Source organism: Babylonia areolata, chromosome 20 (assembly GCF_041734735.1).
Source record: "Babylonia areolata isolate BAREFJ2019XMU chromosome 20, ASM4173473v1, whole genome shotgun sequence".
Lineage (NCBI taxonomy): Eukaryota > Metazoa > Mollusca > Gastropoda > Neogastropoda > Buccinidae > Babylonia > Babylonia areolata.
Genome location: NC_134895.1, coordinates 52051957 through 52072248, shown reverse-complemented (window position 1 = coordinate 52072248; position 20292 = coordinate 52051957). Strand labels below are relative to the sequence as shown.

The 20292-nt window shown below is 43.4% G+C and overlaps 1 protein-coding gene across 2 annotated transcripts in view; it reads right to left on the bottom strand.

Annotated features, from left to right (window-relative positions):
• Positions 1-20292, bottom strand: part of LOC143294707 (ADP-ribosylation factor GTPase-activating protein 1-like) — a 62311-nt gene that overhangs the window by 11061 nt on the left and 30958 nt on the right. The window contains exons 8-10 of one of the 2 annotated variants that reach the window (XM_076606118.1): positions 7826-7915; positions 6189-6248; positions 291-350 (exon numbers count right to left, since the gene is read on the bottom strand). In XM_076606118.1, the coding sequence (XP_076462233.1) occupies positions 291-350; positions 6189-6248; positions 7826-7915 (210 nt within the window). The remainder of the gene's footprint in view (positions 1-290; positions 351-6188; positions 6249-7825; positions 7916-20292) is intronic. The other variant, XM_076606119.1, reaches the window with a different exon arrangement.

The window sequence follows — 20292 nt, the reverse complement described above, 5'->3', positions numbered from 1 at the left end:
TGATATATTTCCATAACCCACCAAACACTGAAATGGATCTTCAACATGTGTATTTGATCTTTTCGATGCATACACTTATTACATAAGGGGTTAAGGCACTAGCAGGTCTGCACATCTGTCGATCTGGGAGTTCAGAAAAACCTCCACCCTTCACTCACCAGGCACCGTGATCCGGACTAAAACCCAAGTCCATCAGATTGGAAGTCCAAAAAGTATATCTTTAAAAGGTGTCCAGATTTGAATACATGTGGCAGTGGACACACTGCATAGTGCGTGAGCACGGTACTGACCTTGGAAGCGAATCCGCTCATTGAGGATCCCACGTCATTCATCAAACTGCCATCCTTCACCTGTCAACACAATAGGCACCAGCATACAGTCCACAGGCCATCTGATGATCTGTATCCATGTGGCCATTGGCTGGAAATGGGTGTTTGGGGTGGTAGGAAGGGTGGGGGGCAGGGGGGAGGGGGGGGGGGAGGTGAGGAATGGGAGGGGGGATTTAACAAAATGGGTGAAGAGAAAGGTGTGTGTGTGTGTTTGTGTGTGTGTGTGTGTGTGTGTGTGTGTGTGTGATCATGTATGTGTATGTGTGTGCGTGTGTCTGTGTGCGTGCATGCGTGTGGCTGAGCGTGAGTATGCATGTGCTGCTAGCAATTCAAGATTCGAATGGACTGAAAATACCCTGCAGAAACAATATCCAGTGAACAATGTTTGCACAACTGAGTGTCTTACTTTTTGACTATGCAAGTGAAGTGAGTGCGTGAGTGAGTGAGTGATAGAGAATGAGACAGAGACAGACTGACAGACACAGAGAGACAGAGACAGAGAGAGAGAGAGAGAGAGAGAGAGACAACAACAACAACAACACACACACACACACTCATATGAACACACACACATACAGCCTCACTTCCCACCCCCACACACATAAACACACACTGTGGCACAGACGCACATAAACGCTCACACAGTGACAAAAGCTCTCCCCCAACCAGAACTTGTATAAAGTCACTGACATTCATTCCATGAGTCATGCTCGCAGCGCCAAAGCCCCCACAGGGAGCAGCACAAGGGCATGGTATAATACTGACACCCACTTTGGGAAACCTGACGCTCCCTGATGACACTTCCACAGCACTTTTACATCTGTCTCTCCTCTATAGCATTCTGTTATCCCTTTCTTTTTTTTTCCTTTTTTTTTTTTTTTTTTTGAGTAGTTTTGTCTTTGTTGTATCATACCTGTTCACTATCTGCTCTTGCATCGGTCATTCTTCCACAGAAGTCTCTCTTGTTTTGCTTTGTGTGTGTATGTGTGTGTGTGCTTTTTGACTCACTTGTGTAAACAAAGTGAGTCTATGTTTTAACCCGGTGTTCGGTTGTGTGTGTGTGTGTGTGTGTCCGTGGTAAACTCTAACATTGCCATTTTCTCTGCAAATACTTTGTCAGCTGACACCAAATTTGGTATAAAAATAGGAAAAATTCAGTTCTTTCCAGTCATCTTGTTAAAAACTATATTGCACCTCTGGGAGGGGAACAAAAAAATAAAAAAAGAAGCCAAATTATATGCAAACTGAATTTACTGTTATATTTATATATTTTTTATTCTCTAAACTTGGCACTTTGATCTGATATTCTGACACAACAACAAGAGCAGTCATGTTTATCATTTTTTATTCAAACAGTAACTTTTTTTTGCTAAGCATGGAAGTTATATTTATTTATATTTGTCTTTGGTGCTGATAGTAAAAAAGGGAAATTAATCTGTAATTAATGCTATGGGGCTTAATTTGCTTTAAACTGATCTTTCTTATCTTAAACATTACATTTTGAAATTATACTCATTACATAAAAAGCTTGTGTGCTTTACTCTCAGTGTACTGGGCTTTCACTATATTCATTCACCCAAGTGGTCTTTTTTGAAAAATACTAAAATCAATACGACAAGTGGACTTTATAGATCTACTGGCTGAGCCCTGAAGGTCATGGGCAAAAATGAATTGCATACACATATTTATACATATTCAAAGTGCATGCTCATATTCTTCGTGAACGTGAACGATGCCATTTTGTTTCAAGTTGTTGACCTGCCCGTTCAATCCTATATTCAATCGACAATACACGATAACATGTGATGGAAAGTTGGAGAAGGAGATCGTTAAATATTTATTCAGAGAAAGATTTGTGAACGCCTCATCACTTACTGGATTATGCCCCAAACTGCCATAAAAATATCCACAGAATCAGTCGGAATTCAGTTAAAAATAATAAACCATGAGAGTTAATACCCTTGAACTGATGAAATGTAAAAATTTCCAGTCTTGACTTTTCTCAAAATGAAATCCTTTTCACTTCATACAACGTTTAGAAGTACTTGTACTTGGGGCTACATGTTATTAGTTTAACAAAATACTCAATTTTCATATCAACTTTAAACTATAAAACTAGAATGAACATAAAAGAGAAATTGAATCGACCGTGTCAACCAGGTGTAACTAAACTTGTACATCTATCTAGATCCAGAGAAAATGGCTAAATGTTGCAGTGTGATTGCAGGGATAGCCACATCTCCTTTACCGCGGACTTAAAAAGAATTTTTAATTGCCCTTAAAATTTTTTTGAATGCCCAAGATACACCAGAATAATATGATTTAAACAGCGTTCTCACTGCGAATACCGCAATTGATTTATCGCCCTTTAAAGAAGCATGTTTAAATGTTATGTTTTTGAACATCAGGTAAGGAGCCATGATAGTGTAATGGGTAAGACAGTTTCTTCTCACCCAAACATGCAGGGTTCGAATCTGCCGTTTGGACTTTTTTTTTTTTTTTTTCTCTTTTTTTTTTAATCCGAAGCTTTATAATAACAAATACAGAACACATTTTAACGATTAGATTTTTAAAGTGTATCACAAGTGCCTTGAAGGCCTTGCCTCTCTTGTTATTACTGCTATGCTTTAATCCTACTTGTCTGTTCGTCGCCTCCTCATGTTTTCCTTGCCTTGCTGTTCAGGTGGTGTGGTCGGTCTGTTTATCAACACAGTGCATGAATATAAATGACTACCTGGTTGACATTCTTGTCTGTGCATAGACTGCATGCAACAGCAGCTCATGTGTTAAGAACATTTTGACACAGGGTTTTTACGTGCATGACTGTGAAACAGTTCTTCCACAGAGAGACACATGCATACATAAACCCTTACACATCATATGTGTGCACATAATCATAGGTGATTGGTACACAAACACACATGCAAACACTCATCTGTTTCTCTATCTCTCTCTCATGTGTTCAGTTTGTTTTACATAAAGGCATGCATACAGATCCATTTTGTTACACTAACTAACCAGTATATGGCAAACTATATTACGGTTACTTTACAGTGTTACTCATTTAAACTAGGGTAATGAAGGAAAACACACACACACACAGAGAAAAAATCCACAGCAATTTCACAAAGTTAACACACATGACGCAAATGTTAATTCTGATACATGCTCAGCTGACAAACAAGAGAGAGACATGCATCAATTCTGGAACCTGAGCCCACTCATGCTTATACATGAGTATTATACACAATAAGAAGCAGTCTGTGTGTGTGTGTGTGTGTGTGTGTGTGTGTGTGCGTGCGTGCGCACGCACGATTGTGCATGTATGTGTGTGAGGGAAGGGGAAAGGGGGGGGGGGGGGGGGGGTGAGTGTGTAAATGTGCATGTGTGTCTGCAAGCATGAATAAGCAAGTGCATCACTGCATGTATACATGTGCAAGTGCAGGTACAGTTTACAAGATTTGATTTAATCTGCATAGCTGAATATAACTAATCATTACATTTTGTTTTGAAACAAAGTGAATTTGATTAACCAGACAGACTGTGAAAGAGAACAGAGAAAGAGAGACAGACAGAGACAAAGATTGTTTAAGAGAGACAGCTTTTTTTTGTTATTTTTCTGGTCTGAGCTACTTTTGCTACAGCTGTCACAACCACCAAACCCATCAAACATTGAACAGAGTCATTCATTCATACATCAGAGCAGAAACAAGCAAGCAACTGCTTTTTTTTCTTCTCTTTTTCTCCTCTGAATATCAGAAACTATGAAACAGGTTAGGAGCATCATAAATGTTTTTGTGATTCCTTTCCATAACAACCACAAGATGTGTTGTGAGTATGTGAGTGTGTGTGTGTGTGTGTGTGTGTGTGTGTGTGTGTGTGTGTGTGTGTGTGTGAGTGAAATAGAACAGAATAGAATAGAATAGAACAGAATAGAATAGAATACTTTTTATTGTCATAAAACCTTAAAGTTTTTAAGACACAATGAAACATAAACATGAGCATATTAAGATGAGAAACATTCAGGAACAAATTTCGCTAGCCTTGGCTGTATTTCTGTTAGAAGGATCAATTCACAAGGCTTTGCATTTGGACGACATATATCGATTAGGAATCTGTGTCTGTAAGTCTGTGTGAGTGTGTGTGTTTGTGTGTGTGTGTGCGCGCATGCATGCGCAGCATCACAAATGAACACACACACACATACTGAAATGAGCGAATGAAGAAACAGGGTCAATAAACACATAAATATCAAGTGGACAAAAATACAGACAGACAGACAGATTATTATATAGATCTAATATAAAACAGGTAGCTTAGTAAGTAAGTATTACATGGACAAACAGATGAACAGAAGCTATCACAGATAAACAAAATAACACAATCATACGAAAGTGTAACATACCTATAAATGTTAACACCATAGCAGAGAAAAACTCAGCATTGCAAACATTACATTGTCAAAAAAGGAACACAACTGTATTACAACACCATGTGTGATAGTGGACCAGAGCCTAAATGTTGTAGGAAGTGGGAAGAAACATACCTACAAGAAATCAAATGGAAAGAATGTTTCCTTAAAACAAATTAAAGATATCAATTTAAAATGGATTCAGATTAGAATAAATTATAATCCATAGAATTTTGGCAACAAATGTAATCCTTAAAGAAATGCAGGAAAAGCAAATAAATAAAAAAACTGCACGCAGGGAAAAAATACAAAAAATGGGTGGCGCTGTAGTGTAGTGATGCGCTCCCTGGGGGAGAGCAACCCGAATTTCACACAGAGAGAATTTTTGTAATACTGAAAAAGGCAGTACTTATCATATGTTTTGGAAATGCCATGTTATGCAGTGTTTTTGGAAATGTATTCGGACTATGCTTAATGAAACTTGTGAACTAACATCAAATTTGAGATTAACTGAAAACCTGGTTTTGTTTGGATGCGGTGGGAACATCAAAACTGGTGTGGTATTTGATTTTATTATTCTGGTAGCTAAATCCTACATTTATAAGTCTGAACGGGATAACAGGCCGCCTGACTTGATTATATTTAGAACACTACTTACCTGTAGATACAAAATAGAAAAACACACAGCAAGTATAAATTTTAGACTAAATGAAATCTCTGCCAATTGGTATTATTACAAAAACCTGCTCACTGAAGACCCCTGACTCCATTTTCTTTCCTTTTTGGATACTTGTTTTTTGTTAGCAAAAAGAATCAGTGCCCAACAAATAATATATAATTTCACAATTGTTTCATGATAACTTGACACAATTAGATAAAAGATGGATCCTGTTTACTATTATTAGAAAACCTTCACCACATGTCAACTTGGTAGCAATGGAGCAGTTGTAGCTCTATCATGTCTCCTGTGAACTAAGTCATCTGACTGTCCAATGTGTGCAGCCAGTTGGGAATCAAGGTGTCACATTATAAGTGAAAATTGTTGTTTGTTGTTAGTATCTATTTTTTAATTTTTGTTTTTTTAATTTTAGCTTTGTTTTTCTTCTTGACTTCTGTGGAAATACCCTTGCTAACTATTACCATGCTTGAATAATATGCAACTTGTCACAGGAAAATTGTCATGGTGATGATACTGAAGAGAAAATATAACCTTCATTGCAAGGGAAAAAACAACAACAAAAACAAAAACAAAACAACAACAAAAACAACAAAAACCCACAAAGTAAAGCACACCAAAAGAAGCGGCAAGCAAAATGCAATCCAATAAACATGCAAAAAGGAAGGGGGAAAAAACAAAGGTGAAGGCACAGCTAATTTCTATATGCCATGTATTCACTGAACAATAACAGCTGCTGCCAAAAAGAATACACACAAGCCTAGGCACTCACTTTGTTGGCCAGAGAGGACATGGAGGCCGACATGTCTTCCAGAATTTTGCCTTCTGACACCTATAATTTACACAGCACAACACACACACCGTGCAAACCATGCTGGTCAGGTTTAAGAAACAGAACGAGAATGGTGACAATAACCAAAATTAAACAAGCAAAGCAAAATGCAACCACTCTCTCACTCAGTGTCTCTTTCTATCACACACTTATACACATCACATTTATACACAATCTCTGGGACCACACACACACATGCACACACACACACACACACACATTTAATTTGGCAGATATTATGTATCACAAAGACAAATCACCCCACACTATTTCAATGCTTTTCCAAATCAACCAATGTCCTTTCTCAGAAAACATCCCCTTTCAACACTTTTCCAACCCAACTGAACAATGCCTATGTTTTAAAAATTCGAAACTAAATTTTTATATGCAAGTCCTGTCAAAGCTGAAACAGAGTTCCGAAACACTAAAAGCCAATACACATAAACATGCTCTGGTAATTCTTAGAAATGCTGTCCAAAGAAAGGACATATACCATTAGTTAGTCTCCTAAAGTTTCTACATTCAGAACACACCACACACAAGTAATACTTACACAGATATGCCGACAGACATACAAACGTACTGATTTGCATTAGCACACAGGCATGGTCATTAATGACATAAACTATTATACATTACTTGAGGCACAACATCAAAAGCACAAATCAAAAGGAAACAATCATCTGAAGCTTCTAGTTCTACAAACACAAAATCACCTTCACGCGCAAATCAGACAAAAATGTGCTTCAACAGTACATTTGTTTAATACAGAGGTCAACAGCACAACAAGAATATTTCACACAAAAATCCATTGTGTGAAAGAGAAAGAAAAGATACATGCTGAACAGTGCAAACCAGTGAAACCTGCCCACTTGGAACGCAAACCAAACTATTCACCTTCAACCAACAATATAAAGACTCAAAAGCTCCACGGTTGCCATAAATAAACATTTCTTCACAAGTTAAATTGCTTTAGGCACAATGTAGCTGAACAGAAAACCAAATTTACAAGTATTGGGTGCTGCTGCCTGATTTTTCATTGAGAAAAAAGTACGACAAAACAACAGGTAAGATAGACGTATCTTATCAAATTAAAAGTAAATGTTTTGATTTGTGGACAGTTTTCAACTTCCAGTCAACGTTTTCAGCAGGAGGGGTGAGGTGAGAGTAGGAGTGAGAGAGGCCACAGAAAAAATTAAATGAATGAAGAGACACAAGCAGCACTTGACAGTCTCTTGCTGGGTGCAAAAAACTAAAACTATCTTCAGTTACATTCCAAGCATCCAAAGTGAGTGACTGTTGTCATCGGAAGAAGAAACAGATTTTTGAAAAACTGAAAAGCTTGTGGCAGGTGTTCAGGGTTGATAAACCAAAGTATATGTCTTAATACTGAAACCAAGTAAACATGGGATTTTTTACAATTACTAAAACTCTGTCTTAATACCAAAATTATGTAAAACAAGGACTGCTGTGTTTTTGTTTTGTTTTTTGTTGTCTTTTTTTTTCAAATCACCAAAATGCCAACAGGTAAATAGGTAAAATACAGAAATTCTCCCACCCATGTGGGACTGACTGACCTTGTCCTTGGTGGGTTTGAGCACACTCTCGTTGACAGTCTGTCCCAGCTCCTTCGTCTTCTGAGTGGCGGTGCTGGCTATCTTGGCCGCCTGCACAAGAGAACAAAAATCAAGCAAGGCTTGAATTAAACGGTTCAGGCCACAGTTTCCATCAGGCATCAAAGTGTGCAGACTGATCCATATGCACTTTACATCTGTGAAAATAAAAAAAACAAAAAGGGGGGGTGTGGGGACTGGAAGCTGAGGGAGCAGATACCTGACTCACAGATAATGTTGTATCAATTGGAACGCGGATTCTGAGCAGAACAGAACACTATAAAAAAATAAACGCACACAAACTCACCAACACATAACCACCACCCCCTCCCCTCCCCTGCACATTTTGGACTCTCACCACGGCTTCTGGGAAATGCAAAAGCTGTTCACAGTGTTGCCCTCATGGGGACAACACTGAGCTTGAGAAGTGCTCCAAATTAAAGCGAGTCACGCACAAGATTGCCCTGATCTGACAGTGCTGCAAATGGAACTCTTTCTTCTTCTCTCCGCCTCTGGCGTTCTGCTGAATGGGCCCTGACAGCTTGATGCCAGAAGCTGAAAGCAGGGAAGATGCCAAAGAGAGAGCGGAAGAAAGAAAAAATGCTGAGCTGTGAAAGGCTGTGAAGGCACAGCAAAGAAAGAGAGACAGCGACAGAGTTGGGGATGTGCAGAGAAAGAGAGAGAGAGAGAGAGAGAGAGAGAGAGAGAGAGTGTGCGTGTGCTTGTGAGTGTGTGTGTGTGTGTGTGTGTGTAGGCATAATTATGCATTCATGCCCACTCATGCATGCACCCAGGTGCACATGCATGTTATCGTGAGTGTGCATGAAAGCTCACTTGTATTTGTTCATGCATATATGCAACATCTGTATATATTCAGGTACATGTTGTAATACAATTTGTTTATTTTTCTTAGCCACAGCTGCAATCCCACAAAAGCTATTTCAGGCTCTCATAGAGACATCACAGCAACATGTGTGATGGATGAAGTCCCAGACTATCCCAACAGAATCCAGCCAATAACACTGATGCCTCTAACAGAAATGGACCCCCAAGTCCCTGATCACCACTTTCACGTGCTGCTAACTGCTGCTGCTATGTCATGGCAGCTAGCCATGGGAAAATCTGGCCTTGAATTGGAAAGCTGCTGGTCAAAATCTAAGTGTTTTTTTTTTCACCCATTGTGCAACAGGTTTTACCTGTCACAGCTGTGGCGGGTGAGCCAACAGACAACTTCAAAATGAAAGAAAGCGATCATGCCAAGGGATTACTGCACAACACACACACACACACATGCACACACACACACACACACACACAAATATGTAACAAACCTGAGCCCCTAAGCTGGAGCATTCTCGCTCCCTCTCCCCTCCCAAACAAACAGGCATGTAGAGGGGTGACTAATATTAATGATCATCACTTTATTTATTGTTTCAATTTTTGTTCTGCTGGTTTCCGATAAAACATTTTGAAGATAATGTGAGACAGATTTCTGCGTTTCCAAGATATGTCGATACAGACACTGAAAGGAACAGCCAGTTACTTGACAAACATAGTAAGAATTAGAGTGGGAGAGAGGGGAGTGGGGAGATTGAAAAAGAGAGAGACAGAAACAGAGACACACGAAGAAACATGGAGAGACAGAGAGAGACAGAGAATAAATATATAAAATATAGAAAAGATGGGACAGGATGTGATGTTTTCTCCAAAATGTCCATGGGCATCTTCTACTTTTTGTTTTTCACGTGTCTAATAATTCCTGTTCAAGCCAAACGTACCTCATTACAGCGGGCACATCCTCCTGATAACAAAAAATAATTTTAAACAAAATATAGAAAAAATATATATAACTCCCCCAACTATCATGCTCTCCCCTCAAGGCATCCTCACCCCCTCCGCCTCCCAACAACCCAACAAGCAAGATCATGATGGGGAGAGGATGGTGAGGAGGGAGGGTAACCTAGTTTGGGGTGGGTTGGGGAGAACGATCGATCTCCTCTCTCCTTCCATGTTCCACCCAGAGAGAGAGAGAGAGAGAGAGAGAGAGAGAGAGAGAGAGAGAGAGAAGATAGTGACAGACAGACTGACAGACAGAGTCAACAGTGCTCATCCAGCACCAATCCAGGGCAGGCAGGGCAAGCAGACGTACAAGTGTCCACAACAACTGCTCACCTTAACCACATGTGGCTGACAGGGCCGCCCATCTACGACCCCCCCCTCCCTCCCTAACCCTCCTACTCCCGCACCAGTACCCCCCCCCCCCCCCCCGCCCCTTCGCCCACAGGATCCAGAAGGGTGGGAGGGGGTGAGGCTGGGTAAAGAGGGAAAACCGCCAGTGTGTGGAAGGGAAACCTCATTAGACCTCAGTCCCCCAACGGCCTGACATGTCCCCCACCCTCCCTAACCCCACACTCTTTTAGACCGACTAGAAGACTTGGCTGGGTACAGGGGAGATGGCAGAGAAATCTCATTACGGCACGGGTTCCCGGGCAACCTGGGTCCCTGCCTCCTCCAGGCAACCAGTTCTCGGAAAGAGGGAAAGAAACCACGTCCTCGTTAAGACAGGTCCACCCCCTGGGTACAACCCCCTCCCCCCCTCCCCACACACACACACACCCGCCCCCTTCGCCTTGTGAACCACGGAGGTATAAACCTCAAGCTCCGAAACAGGACAACAGCTCATGGCGCCAGAAGGGATGCCAACCACGAGGTTCATACACATTTTAAATCACAACGAAAAATAACTTTTCGAACACCACATTTTGGAAAACTATAGCGTTGGGAAACCCTGTGAAAGTGACGGTACTTTGATGAATGCTGGGCTTGCAGAAACAAACGCGAAGTCACAGCCACAGTAGCTTCGGAGTATTATCCGTGTACGCACTACGCAGTTCCTTATCACAGATGCTGTGCGCAACATGCATGGGGCACAGCCCGCGGTGACTCTCCGGTGAGTCCATTATCTGCTCCTGGAATGAACGGCTGAATGAACACTGCCAGCGTTTAAACCACTTTGTCATCCGTTTCGGCTGTCCGTCACTGCAGGAACATACCATTGTGCCATATGGTTCTACTGTCACTGCAGGAACATTATGCCATAGTACCATATGGTTCTACTGTCACTGCAGGATCGTTAAACCATACTACCATATGGTTCTATTGTCTGTCATAGAGGGACTTGCCTTGTAGCAGACTCGCCAAAAACGAGAAATCCCAGAAGTATAGCAGTACAGAAAAGCATGGGGGTACTCCCCAAAGCACCATGGTACATGAAATTATGGCAAGCAAGTGCTTTCCAACACCGAGGTATGGTGGCAGACAGGTTATCGCTCACTTCCACACACTCACTTCTTCAGAAGAAACCTGCCATTGTGGTTGCATTTTCCTTCTTTCATCTCTTATCTTTTTCTAGATAAGGTGTGCTGATTTTGATTGAAATATGGCACACTTACGTAAGAGCATGCGCAAACACACTAAAAAAAACAAACAAAAACCCCCCAAAAAACACATACCCCCCACCCTCCCCCAAAATGGGCACACAAACAAGCATAATGTTCTCAGGGTAAAAGCAAGCAGCTGCCATCTTCAGTTCACCGACCTTGGAGCAACCAAGCATATGGTGTGTGTGTGTGTGTGTGTGTGTGGATTTGGGGAGATATGGACAGAAGCAAGAGAGAGAGAGAGAGAGAGAGAGAGAGAGAGAGAGAGAAGACGAAGACGAGGAAGATGATGATGATAATGATGATGAAGACAGACGGAGTGGAGGGAGGGAGGAAGGGGACACTAGTGTATCAGGGGTGGAAGTCCGCGCTGATCACTGACAGTGTAGGAAGGGGAGCGAATGGCGAAGTTCTGGCATGGAAAGGACTCGCCGAGTGGCACACACGCTACCCCTCCTCTCTGGCACTGGCTCCTCTCTCTCTGCTGCCTGGAAAGCGCCGCAGCTTCGCCACGACCGGTGAAGCATAATGTAAGCACCCCCTTCACTTAATTTAACACCCACTCGTCCTCCAACAGCAGGAGTACACATCAGCAAAAACGGGAAGGAATATGAGGTATGAAAAAATAATACTGTCAATATCATCATCATTGACTAATGATAGTTACAATATTTCTTATTTCTTCGAGAACGGTTCATAATGTAGAATGGAAGGATACGCAGAATTTGCTTCCGATTCACACTTGTGCTTTCAAGTAGCTTATCGCTACAATGACACCACCAGAGCGACACAATGTTAAGATGGGCAGCAAAACTGCCACTTTTATACACACAGACGCCGGGGTTTCTGTGCAGAGCTGTGTCCTTTGGGCGCATGTCAACATCAGTCACAAAACAAGTACGTTGACACAGCATCTGTACAAAGAGGGGAGAGGTAATCCAGTCAACTTCTCTCGAGGTTTAGACATTCACACGGGTTGGTTCGTTTTATCTGTCTGTGCGTGCGAGTGTGTAACTCTTTTTGGTTTTTCTTTTCATTTCTTTTTCTCTCTTTTTTTTTGGTTTGTTTTGTTTTGTTTTGTTCTTGTTTGTTTTTTTCTTTTACATGGAACCGCCCACTTTTCAAAACAAAAAGAATTTTTTAAAAAGTAAATAAATAAAAGGAGGTGGAGACGGTGAAGATCGAGGGAGGGGAAGGGGGGGGGGGTGTGAGCAGGGAGAGTTGGGGGGGGGGGGGGGGGGGGGGGGTGTACAGAGCTGGCTTTGGCACCGTCTGAAATTCGGTAGAAGAGGAGAGATTGAAGTGTCCGCATTATCGATTCGTCGCCATTGAATTCCCCCCGCCCCCACCACCTCTCCTATACCTCGCTCGCTTCTTTCATTCCAACCATTTTGGCTGCTCCCTATTTGTGAGCGGAGGAACAGTTATCAGCGCGCCTGTCTTCTTCAGTTCATCCACATTAACACACACACACACACTTTCCTACACCGCATCCCCCGACTCTCCCCACCACCACAATCAACTTTCCTTCTGCCACCTCCTATTCTTTCCCATGTCCTCCATGTTATTTCTCTAATATTTTTTTGCAAAAACAAGATAATTTCGGTTAATACGTCACCCCCCTCCCCCCTTCCTCCCCCACCCGGCCCCCCAACACACACATATACACCTTCACCATTTCTCCCCAATCCTTCTCTTGATATTTTCTATTACATGTACAGACCTACTAGAAAGAACGAGGGCAAGATAAACAAAGACAATGGGAACGGAGGGAAGGACGCGGCGGCGACAGATAAAGAGGCGGGGGCGGTGGGGATATTTTATACACAATAGTTGCAGTCATTCAGTGTCTTAGAGATAGGAGCCATTGTGTGTGTGTGTGTGTGTGTGTGTGTGTGTGTGTGTGTGTGTGTGTGTGTGTGTGTGTGTGTGTGTGTGTCTTTGTGTTTCATTGAATGCTAGTTGTTTGTGTGTGTTCACAAAATCACACACACACTCAGTTAAACTCTGTGTGTGTGTGTGTGTGTGTGTGTGTGTGTGTGTGTGTGCGCGCGCGCGCGCGCGCATGTATACGTGCGTATGTGTGCGGGGGCGCGAGCGAGCGAGAGAGAGATGGGGGAGGGGGGTAAGGGGGCGGGGGGACGCGAGACAGATAGACAGCGAGAAAGAGAGAGACAGCGAGAAAGAGACATAGAATGACAGAGAGATAGAGGGGGGGGAAGGCAGAGAGAGAGAGGGAGAGAGAGAGAGAGAGAGGGGGGGAGAGAGAGAGAGAGAGAGAGGGAGAGAGAGAGAGAGGAGAGAGAGAGAGAGAGAGAGAGAGAGGCCAAAGGTGAAGAGGTAGGGAGAAAGAGAGAGAGAGAGAGAGAAACAGGTTGACAGAGAGACAAAGAGGTAGAGAGAGAAAGAATGGGCAGTCTATCAGACAACCAGAGGCGCTGATGTCACGAGCCAGCCTTTTTCTTTTCCCCCGGGCTGTCTGTCTCAGCATGTGTGTTTCATGATGATCTCCTCCCCTCCCTCCCGTTCTCTTAACCAGCCCTCACCCCTACTACCTCCCTCCCTGTCTGTCTGTCCGCCTGACACAAGCCAGGTACACCACGACAAAAACGTCGGCATCACAGCCAGCATCACATGATCATGACGTATTCACACCGCCAGTAACAACAGGGACTCCAGCAGAACAGGTACCCCTCCCTTCCACTTCCATCCCTCTCCTCCCCTCCCCTCCCCTCCTGACCTCTCCGTGGTCTTATTCCTACTGGCTACCCCATTTTGTCCACAAACAGCACGACCGGAACGCGAAGTCCGGGTATTCACATAACTCGCTCAAATTCCAAGGCCCTCTCTCTCTTTCCGTACCCATGTTCCCCCTAAATCACAAAGCGTCAGCTATAACTCTACGCTTGTATCACCCTCACAGCACCATTTGTTTTGTTTTGTCGTTCTTGAGTTCTTCGCCACTGTTGTTCGGCTCCATCAGCCAATTCCTGCCACACTCCCCACCCATACCCATCTTATTATCCCCATAATCCTGTGACAAAGAGTGCGCGTATAAACTTCACAAGTCACTTCGAGGAGTAAAAAGAATAAAATCTAATAAGATGAAAGCAAAAAGCTAGTGCAGAACAACAAAAGAACTCTTCAGTGTAAACAAACAAAAAATCCTCCTTTCTCCTGAAAAGATTAACCTAGTTCTTACTTTGAATCTTTAAACAGATTTTTAAACAGATTTAATACCAATTATTTGCAAATTTTGGCTCAGGAGCTCAGGCATTAGGGTTAAAATTGCTCAGGGACTCAGGGCACAAAGGGTTAAGGAACACACACAAACAACTATCATTCAATGAAAGGTCGAGTTTATCTGAATAAATCAATGGCTGGTTATGAAGCTAGTTACCTGGCTGGTTAATCAATTTTTAAACTCTCTCTCTCTCTCTTATTTATTTTTTAATTTTTTTTTACACGTTGCAGTCTCTGGCTGGCTATAATTAATCAGAGCCATGTCATTAACATTTTTTTTTTCTTTTTTACGTTTTGACCATTAATATGAAAGCCACGCCTTTTTTTTGTTTTGTTCATGACATCTTACTCGACAAGATTTGTAAAATAAAAGAATCAAGAGAGGCAATACCTTCAAAACGTACATGTGATACCCATTTAATACCAACAAAAGAATTATGGAAGAAGAAAAATTGAGTGAGACGGAGGCAAGCAGGCATACATACACAAAGACAGACTGAACACACGCACGCATCCGCGAGCGAGCGAGCGCACGCGCGCTCACACACAAACGACACATAGATACGCAGAGAAAGAGATGGCGATGAGTGAGAGTGAATCACGCATACAAACACGCACGCGCGCGTTTAATAGAGAGAGAGAGAGAGAGAGAGAGAGAGAGAGAGAGAGAGAGAGAGAGAGAGAGACAGACAGACAGACATACAGACAGAGAGGCAGAGAGAGACAGACAGACAGAGACAGACAAAGAGAGAGAGAGACAGAGGGAATGAGAAATGTGCATGTGAGTGTGACTCACGCGGGTGCACACACACACACACACACACACACACACAGGGAGACCATGAAACAGCCACAAAATACGCCAATGGCCTGTGGCTAATCATTTGTGCCATGATCGCGCGAGCGTCCTATCCATTTCGTTCACAGGCCATATTGATACAGTTAGCCATCGATCGCTCCGTTGTATGTAAAGCACGTGTAAGGGTGTGGAGGTGGGGGAATCTGTGGTGTGGAGGGAGCTGGAGAAGGGAAAGGGGGTGCAACCAGATGGAGAGGGAGGGAGAAGTAGGGAGGGAGGACAGGTGGGGGTGCCCTGAGCAATCGATCAAAGTGTGTGCGTGTTCGAGGGGGTAGGGGTGGGGGCTTGAGTATGCGTATGTGTGTACGCGAATGAGAGAGAGAGAGAGAGAGAGAGAGAGAGAGAGAGAGAGAGTGTGTGAGTGTGTGTCCCCTTCTTATGGATGCACACATATTCAAACGCAACACAGAGGGGGAGGGAGAGAAAGGTTGAGAAAGACTGAGAGAGAACCAGAGATTCAAATTCAACACAGAGAGAGGGGGAGGGTGGAGGACAGAAAGAAGGGAAGAGGGTATGAGGGTGGAGCTGTTTTCTGAATGACATGTAACAGTGCACTTTGAAATAAAACATTTGTTGCTGTTGCTTTTAAATCTCACAATGAATAGTACGTAAACGCTTCCTTACTGTCTGTCTGCTAATGAGGATAATTTTTACACGCAATAAACCACTGCGAAAACGTGACAAAAATACCACACGAAGATTACTGGCGTCCGTTGTGCAACATGTTAATCGTGTGAATTTCTTCTTAGACACCGAAAGAACGTGGGAGATGGGCAGAGAGAGAGGATGTGTGTGTGTGTGTGTGTGTGTGTGTGTGTGTGTGTGTGTGTGTGTGTGTGTGAGAGAGAGAGAGAGAGAGAGAGAGAGAGAGAGTGTGTGTGTGTGTGTGTGTTGTAAGGCGAGAGAGAGAGAAAGAGAGAGAGAGAGAGAGAGAGAGAGAGAGAGAGAGAGACAGACAGACAGACAGACAGACAGATCCGATCCGAAGTGAACAATGCAACATAACATTCCAGCAGTATTCCCTCACTCCCCAGCTCCCTACCACGGGGACGTTTCAGGACGAGGGGCGACGACCTGGGGGTGCCACACCGGATCTTAGGGGAACACTAAAACCTGAGGGAATTTCCGCCCTGAGAGATGTGAAAGCTTCCTGGCTGTTAGTACATGGGTCCCGGGTCCTTCATCACTGACCCATCAGAGGTCGTGTCTCTCAGAGCTATGCACCAATCTCCGGATGACCGGGCGAAGTGCAGCCATTATCGTACAGGACTTTAGTGCATTGCATTGCATTACATTGTATCGCATTGCGTTGAATTGCATTTGCGTTGTGTTGTTGCACTGTATCGGATCATATTGCATTGTATTGTTTTGTATTGTTTTTGCTTTGCATTGCATCGTGTTGCATTGCACTGTATTGTCTTATGTTACGTTTTGCCACAACGGATTTCTCTGTGTAAAATTCTGCTGCTCTCCTCTATGCGTATCGCTTCAGAACCACCCTTTTTTTTCTTCTTTTTTTTCTGTCTGCATGTGTATAAGTAAATTTTTTTATTTCAACATATTTAATTGTTGCGTGTTCTTTTAAGTGCGCTAAGTGCATACTGAACACGGTCGGGGGACGTCGGTTTATCGTCAAATACGCATGACTTAACACCCACACCTCACCACCATTGAAGAGAGATCAGCGGGCAGAGACGTAACAGTTCCGTTCCGTAAATTGAACTCGGTCCGTATACTGGGCTCGAACTCGCGGACACCTGCTCCCCCCCAATGCCGGCGCATTACCCACTAAGACCCGCTGCACTTCATCATCGCGACCACAGCACGTGCAGTCCGTGTCTTCGAGAGATAAGCACAGTTCCCCGGGTGGATCGGGTGAAGTGCTGCCATCTAGCCAAATGTACCGTGAACTATCCATCCCCCGTCGTTCCGTCCTTCCTTCCTTCCACACAATGCAGGGTCTTCATCAAGCACAAGGTGACTGACCAGTCGAGACAATGCCAGCCAGCCAGGTTGCCTGGTAGTCCTCTCTCCACCACTGCAAACGAACAGCTACTGACGTCAAGAATCACACTGCTCGTAATTAAGCCTCGCGGTCGGAGGGGGAAAGGGGAAAAAGTGCAGCTGGGTCGCTGGCGTCAGACCCATATACCTCTGGAAGTCTCTGTCCTTACTCCTATGCTTCTGCCTCTCTGCCTCTGTCTGTTCGGTGTCTCCGACGCTGATTAATCTTTCCAAAACGGATTCCAGTCTGATCATTAAAATTTCATGGGCAGAAAATTGGATTTAAATAAAGGAAAAGAAAAAGAGAAACGCAGGGGTGGGTGTATATGCGTGTGTGTTGTGCGGATGGGCGGAGAGGGCGGGGGATGTGTGCGTAGCTTCAAAAGAAAGGAACTAAAAAAAAAAAAAGGAAAGAAGAAAAAAAGCGAAAAAACAACAACAAAAAAACAAAAAAACGGAAAAAAAAGTATGTAATAAAACTGCTGTGGTTGTGGTTGTGGTTGTGTTTGTGTGTGTGTGTGTGTGTGTGTGTGTGTGTGTGTGTGTGTGCACGCGCGCGCGCTAAGTTCTGCTTCAGTTTCACTGCGTGGCAGAGCCGCACAGGTCTATTTTGAGCCAAAAAGAGGGTTCTGGCACTGGTGCTCCCATAAACAGACATGCTATACACCGTCTTTTGGTTTCACACTTTTCTTTTTAATTCACTTTTTATATTTCTTACTTCTTTTGCAATGTTGTGATGACGTTAACTCGGGTCTGAAAAGTTCGTCAAAAGCGGGTTAAAAAACCAAAAAACAACCCCAAAAAAACACACACACACACACAAAAACATACACCAAGCACGAGCCTGGATCATGAAGCAACAGCGGAACACTCGTGGAAGAACTTTTAAGCAGCCTTTCTCACTCGAAAGAGAGAGAGAGAGAGAGAGAGAGAGAGACAGAGAGAGAGAGAGAGAGAGAGAGAGAGAGAGAGAGAGAGAGAGAGAGAGGAAGAAAAAAAGGAACCTGTGCAAAGGACTGTCGATTGAAAAACTATTTGAAAAAGATCATTCAGCCCTGCATCATAAAACCATCCCTCATTGTCAAAACCACCACATTAATAAAAGGAATTCTCTTTCTGTGAGACCAAATCATACATCGCCTTTTCTCGGAAATGATCTCAACAAAACTAAACTCCTTCCCGTCCTTCAAGACTTTTTATCTTCAGACGAGTACATAATCATCCATCTTTTTTTTCTGAATGATCAACCACACACACACACACACACACACACATACTTTACGCAAATTTTCATCACACATAGGAAGAAGAAAGTCCACCGCAGAGTACGCACTGGAATATAGATAACCTACGCCACACCAACAGGGCGTCAATGACAACAGAAAGGATTAACGAAGAAACGAGACAGCGTCTATTCCACCAGCACGGCAACGACAAATCAGCACCAAAAAGCCTGAGAGCCTTGGCGACCAACCTTGTTAGCAGCAGTCATTAGATCGTGTATCACTCGCCATTCTGACCCCTTGCCGACACGAAGAGCAGCGCCGACAGAAGTAAACGGTGCGTGGGTGGGTGGCAGGGTGTACTGTTTCTGTGCACTTTGATTTGGTCAGTTTTTATCCGCAGTTGTTTTGTTTTGTTTTGGTTTTGTTTTGTTACTGCTTTCGTTTTCTCGCCGTTCAGGAGCTGCAGCTCTCGTGTTCAGTCGTATTGATCAGTGTCTTTTATGTGCAGGGCCGTTCTTACCCCACACCCCACCCACCAGCCCCATTGGGCAGCCATACTTCGTTTTCATTTCGGTGTATTGCAAGTACGCACAAAGAAGGTTCAAACACTCTGTAAATATGGTGAACTTTAATGGGAGCTTGAGAAAAAAAAAAAATCTCCACCCTTTACCAACCAGACGCAACCGAGATTCGAACCCAGGACCCTAGGTATAGAAGTCAAATGCTCAAACCACTCGCGCGCGCGTCTCTCTCTCTCTCTCTCTCTCTCTCTCATCTCTCTCTCTGTATGTGCGTGTGCGTGTGTGTGTGTTTTCCCATTAGTTGAGTTACAGTCTAGCGTTTCTCTTCATTCTCACACGAAGTCATATAGACACCATCACCGTAACAATAACAAAGAACTGTGATGACGCAATCATGTACAATCGCGATTATTAACTATATATTTTTACGACTCAGATGTAACACCTTGTGTCGCCTGACTGCCACATAAACACCTCTTTCCAGTTTCGATGACAACGGCGACGATGGGTATCACACAACACACACACACACACACACATTTCTTCTTTCTCTCCATATGTACACACGGTCTCCCTACGTCTCACTCACTCCATCCCTCTCCTTGTATTCCAGTGTGCTCACAGACGAAGATTACTTTGCTGACGGTCGATTCACCTGATCTTGGTTTGCCTTCCTTTGATGTTGCCGCTTCCAGATGCGCTGGACTCTGCATTGTCTCACAAATTAACTCTACCCGTGTCATCTACTGCGCCAAGGGTGGTAAACTCCCCGTTTCATCTACTGCGCCAAGGGTGGTAAACTCGTGTTTGAATTCAGAGTTAACTATCAGTTCACATCCTTATGGGAGATTCCTTTCAATGACACTGGCCTTCTTTCAGTTTCAGTTTCTCGTGCAGTCGCAGCGTTCGTACAAATCCATACTGGCTGCATCACTGTTGCTAGGCAGATGCCTGACAGCAGGATAACCCAACACACTGGTCAGGCCTTGACTGCATAAAAAAAATATATACACACATATATTTGTGTACTTTAGTTTTGATGGAAAAAAAAAAAAAAGGTACAAGAAGACCGAAGGCAATGCTGTAAATGAATGGGGAGTGAGAGAGAGAGACAGAGAGAGAGAGAGAGGGAGGAGAG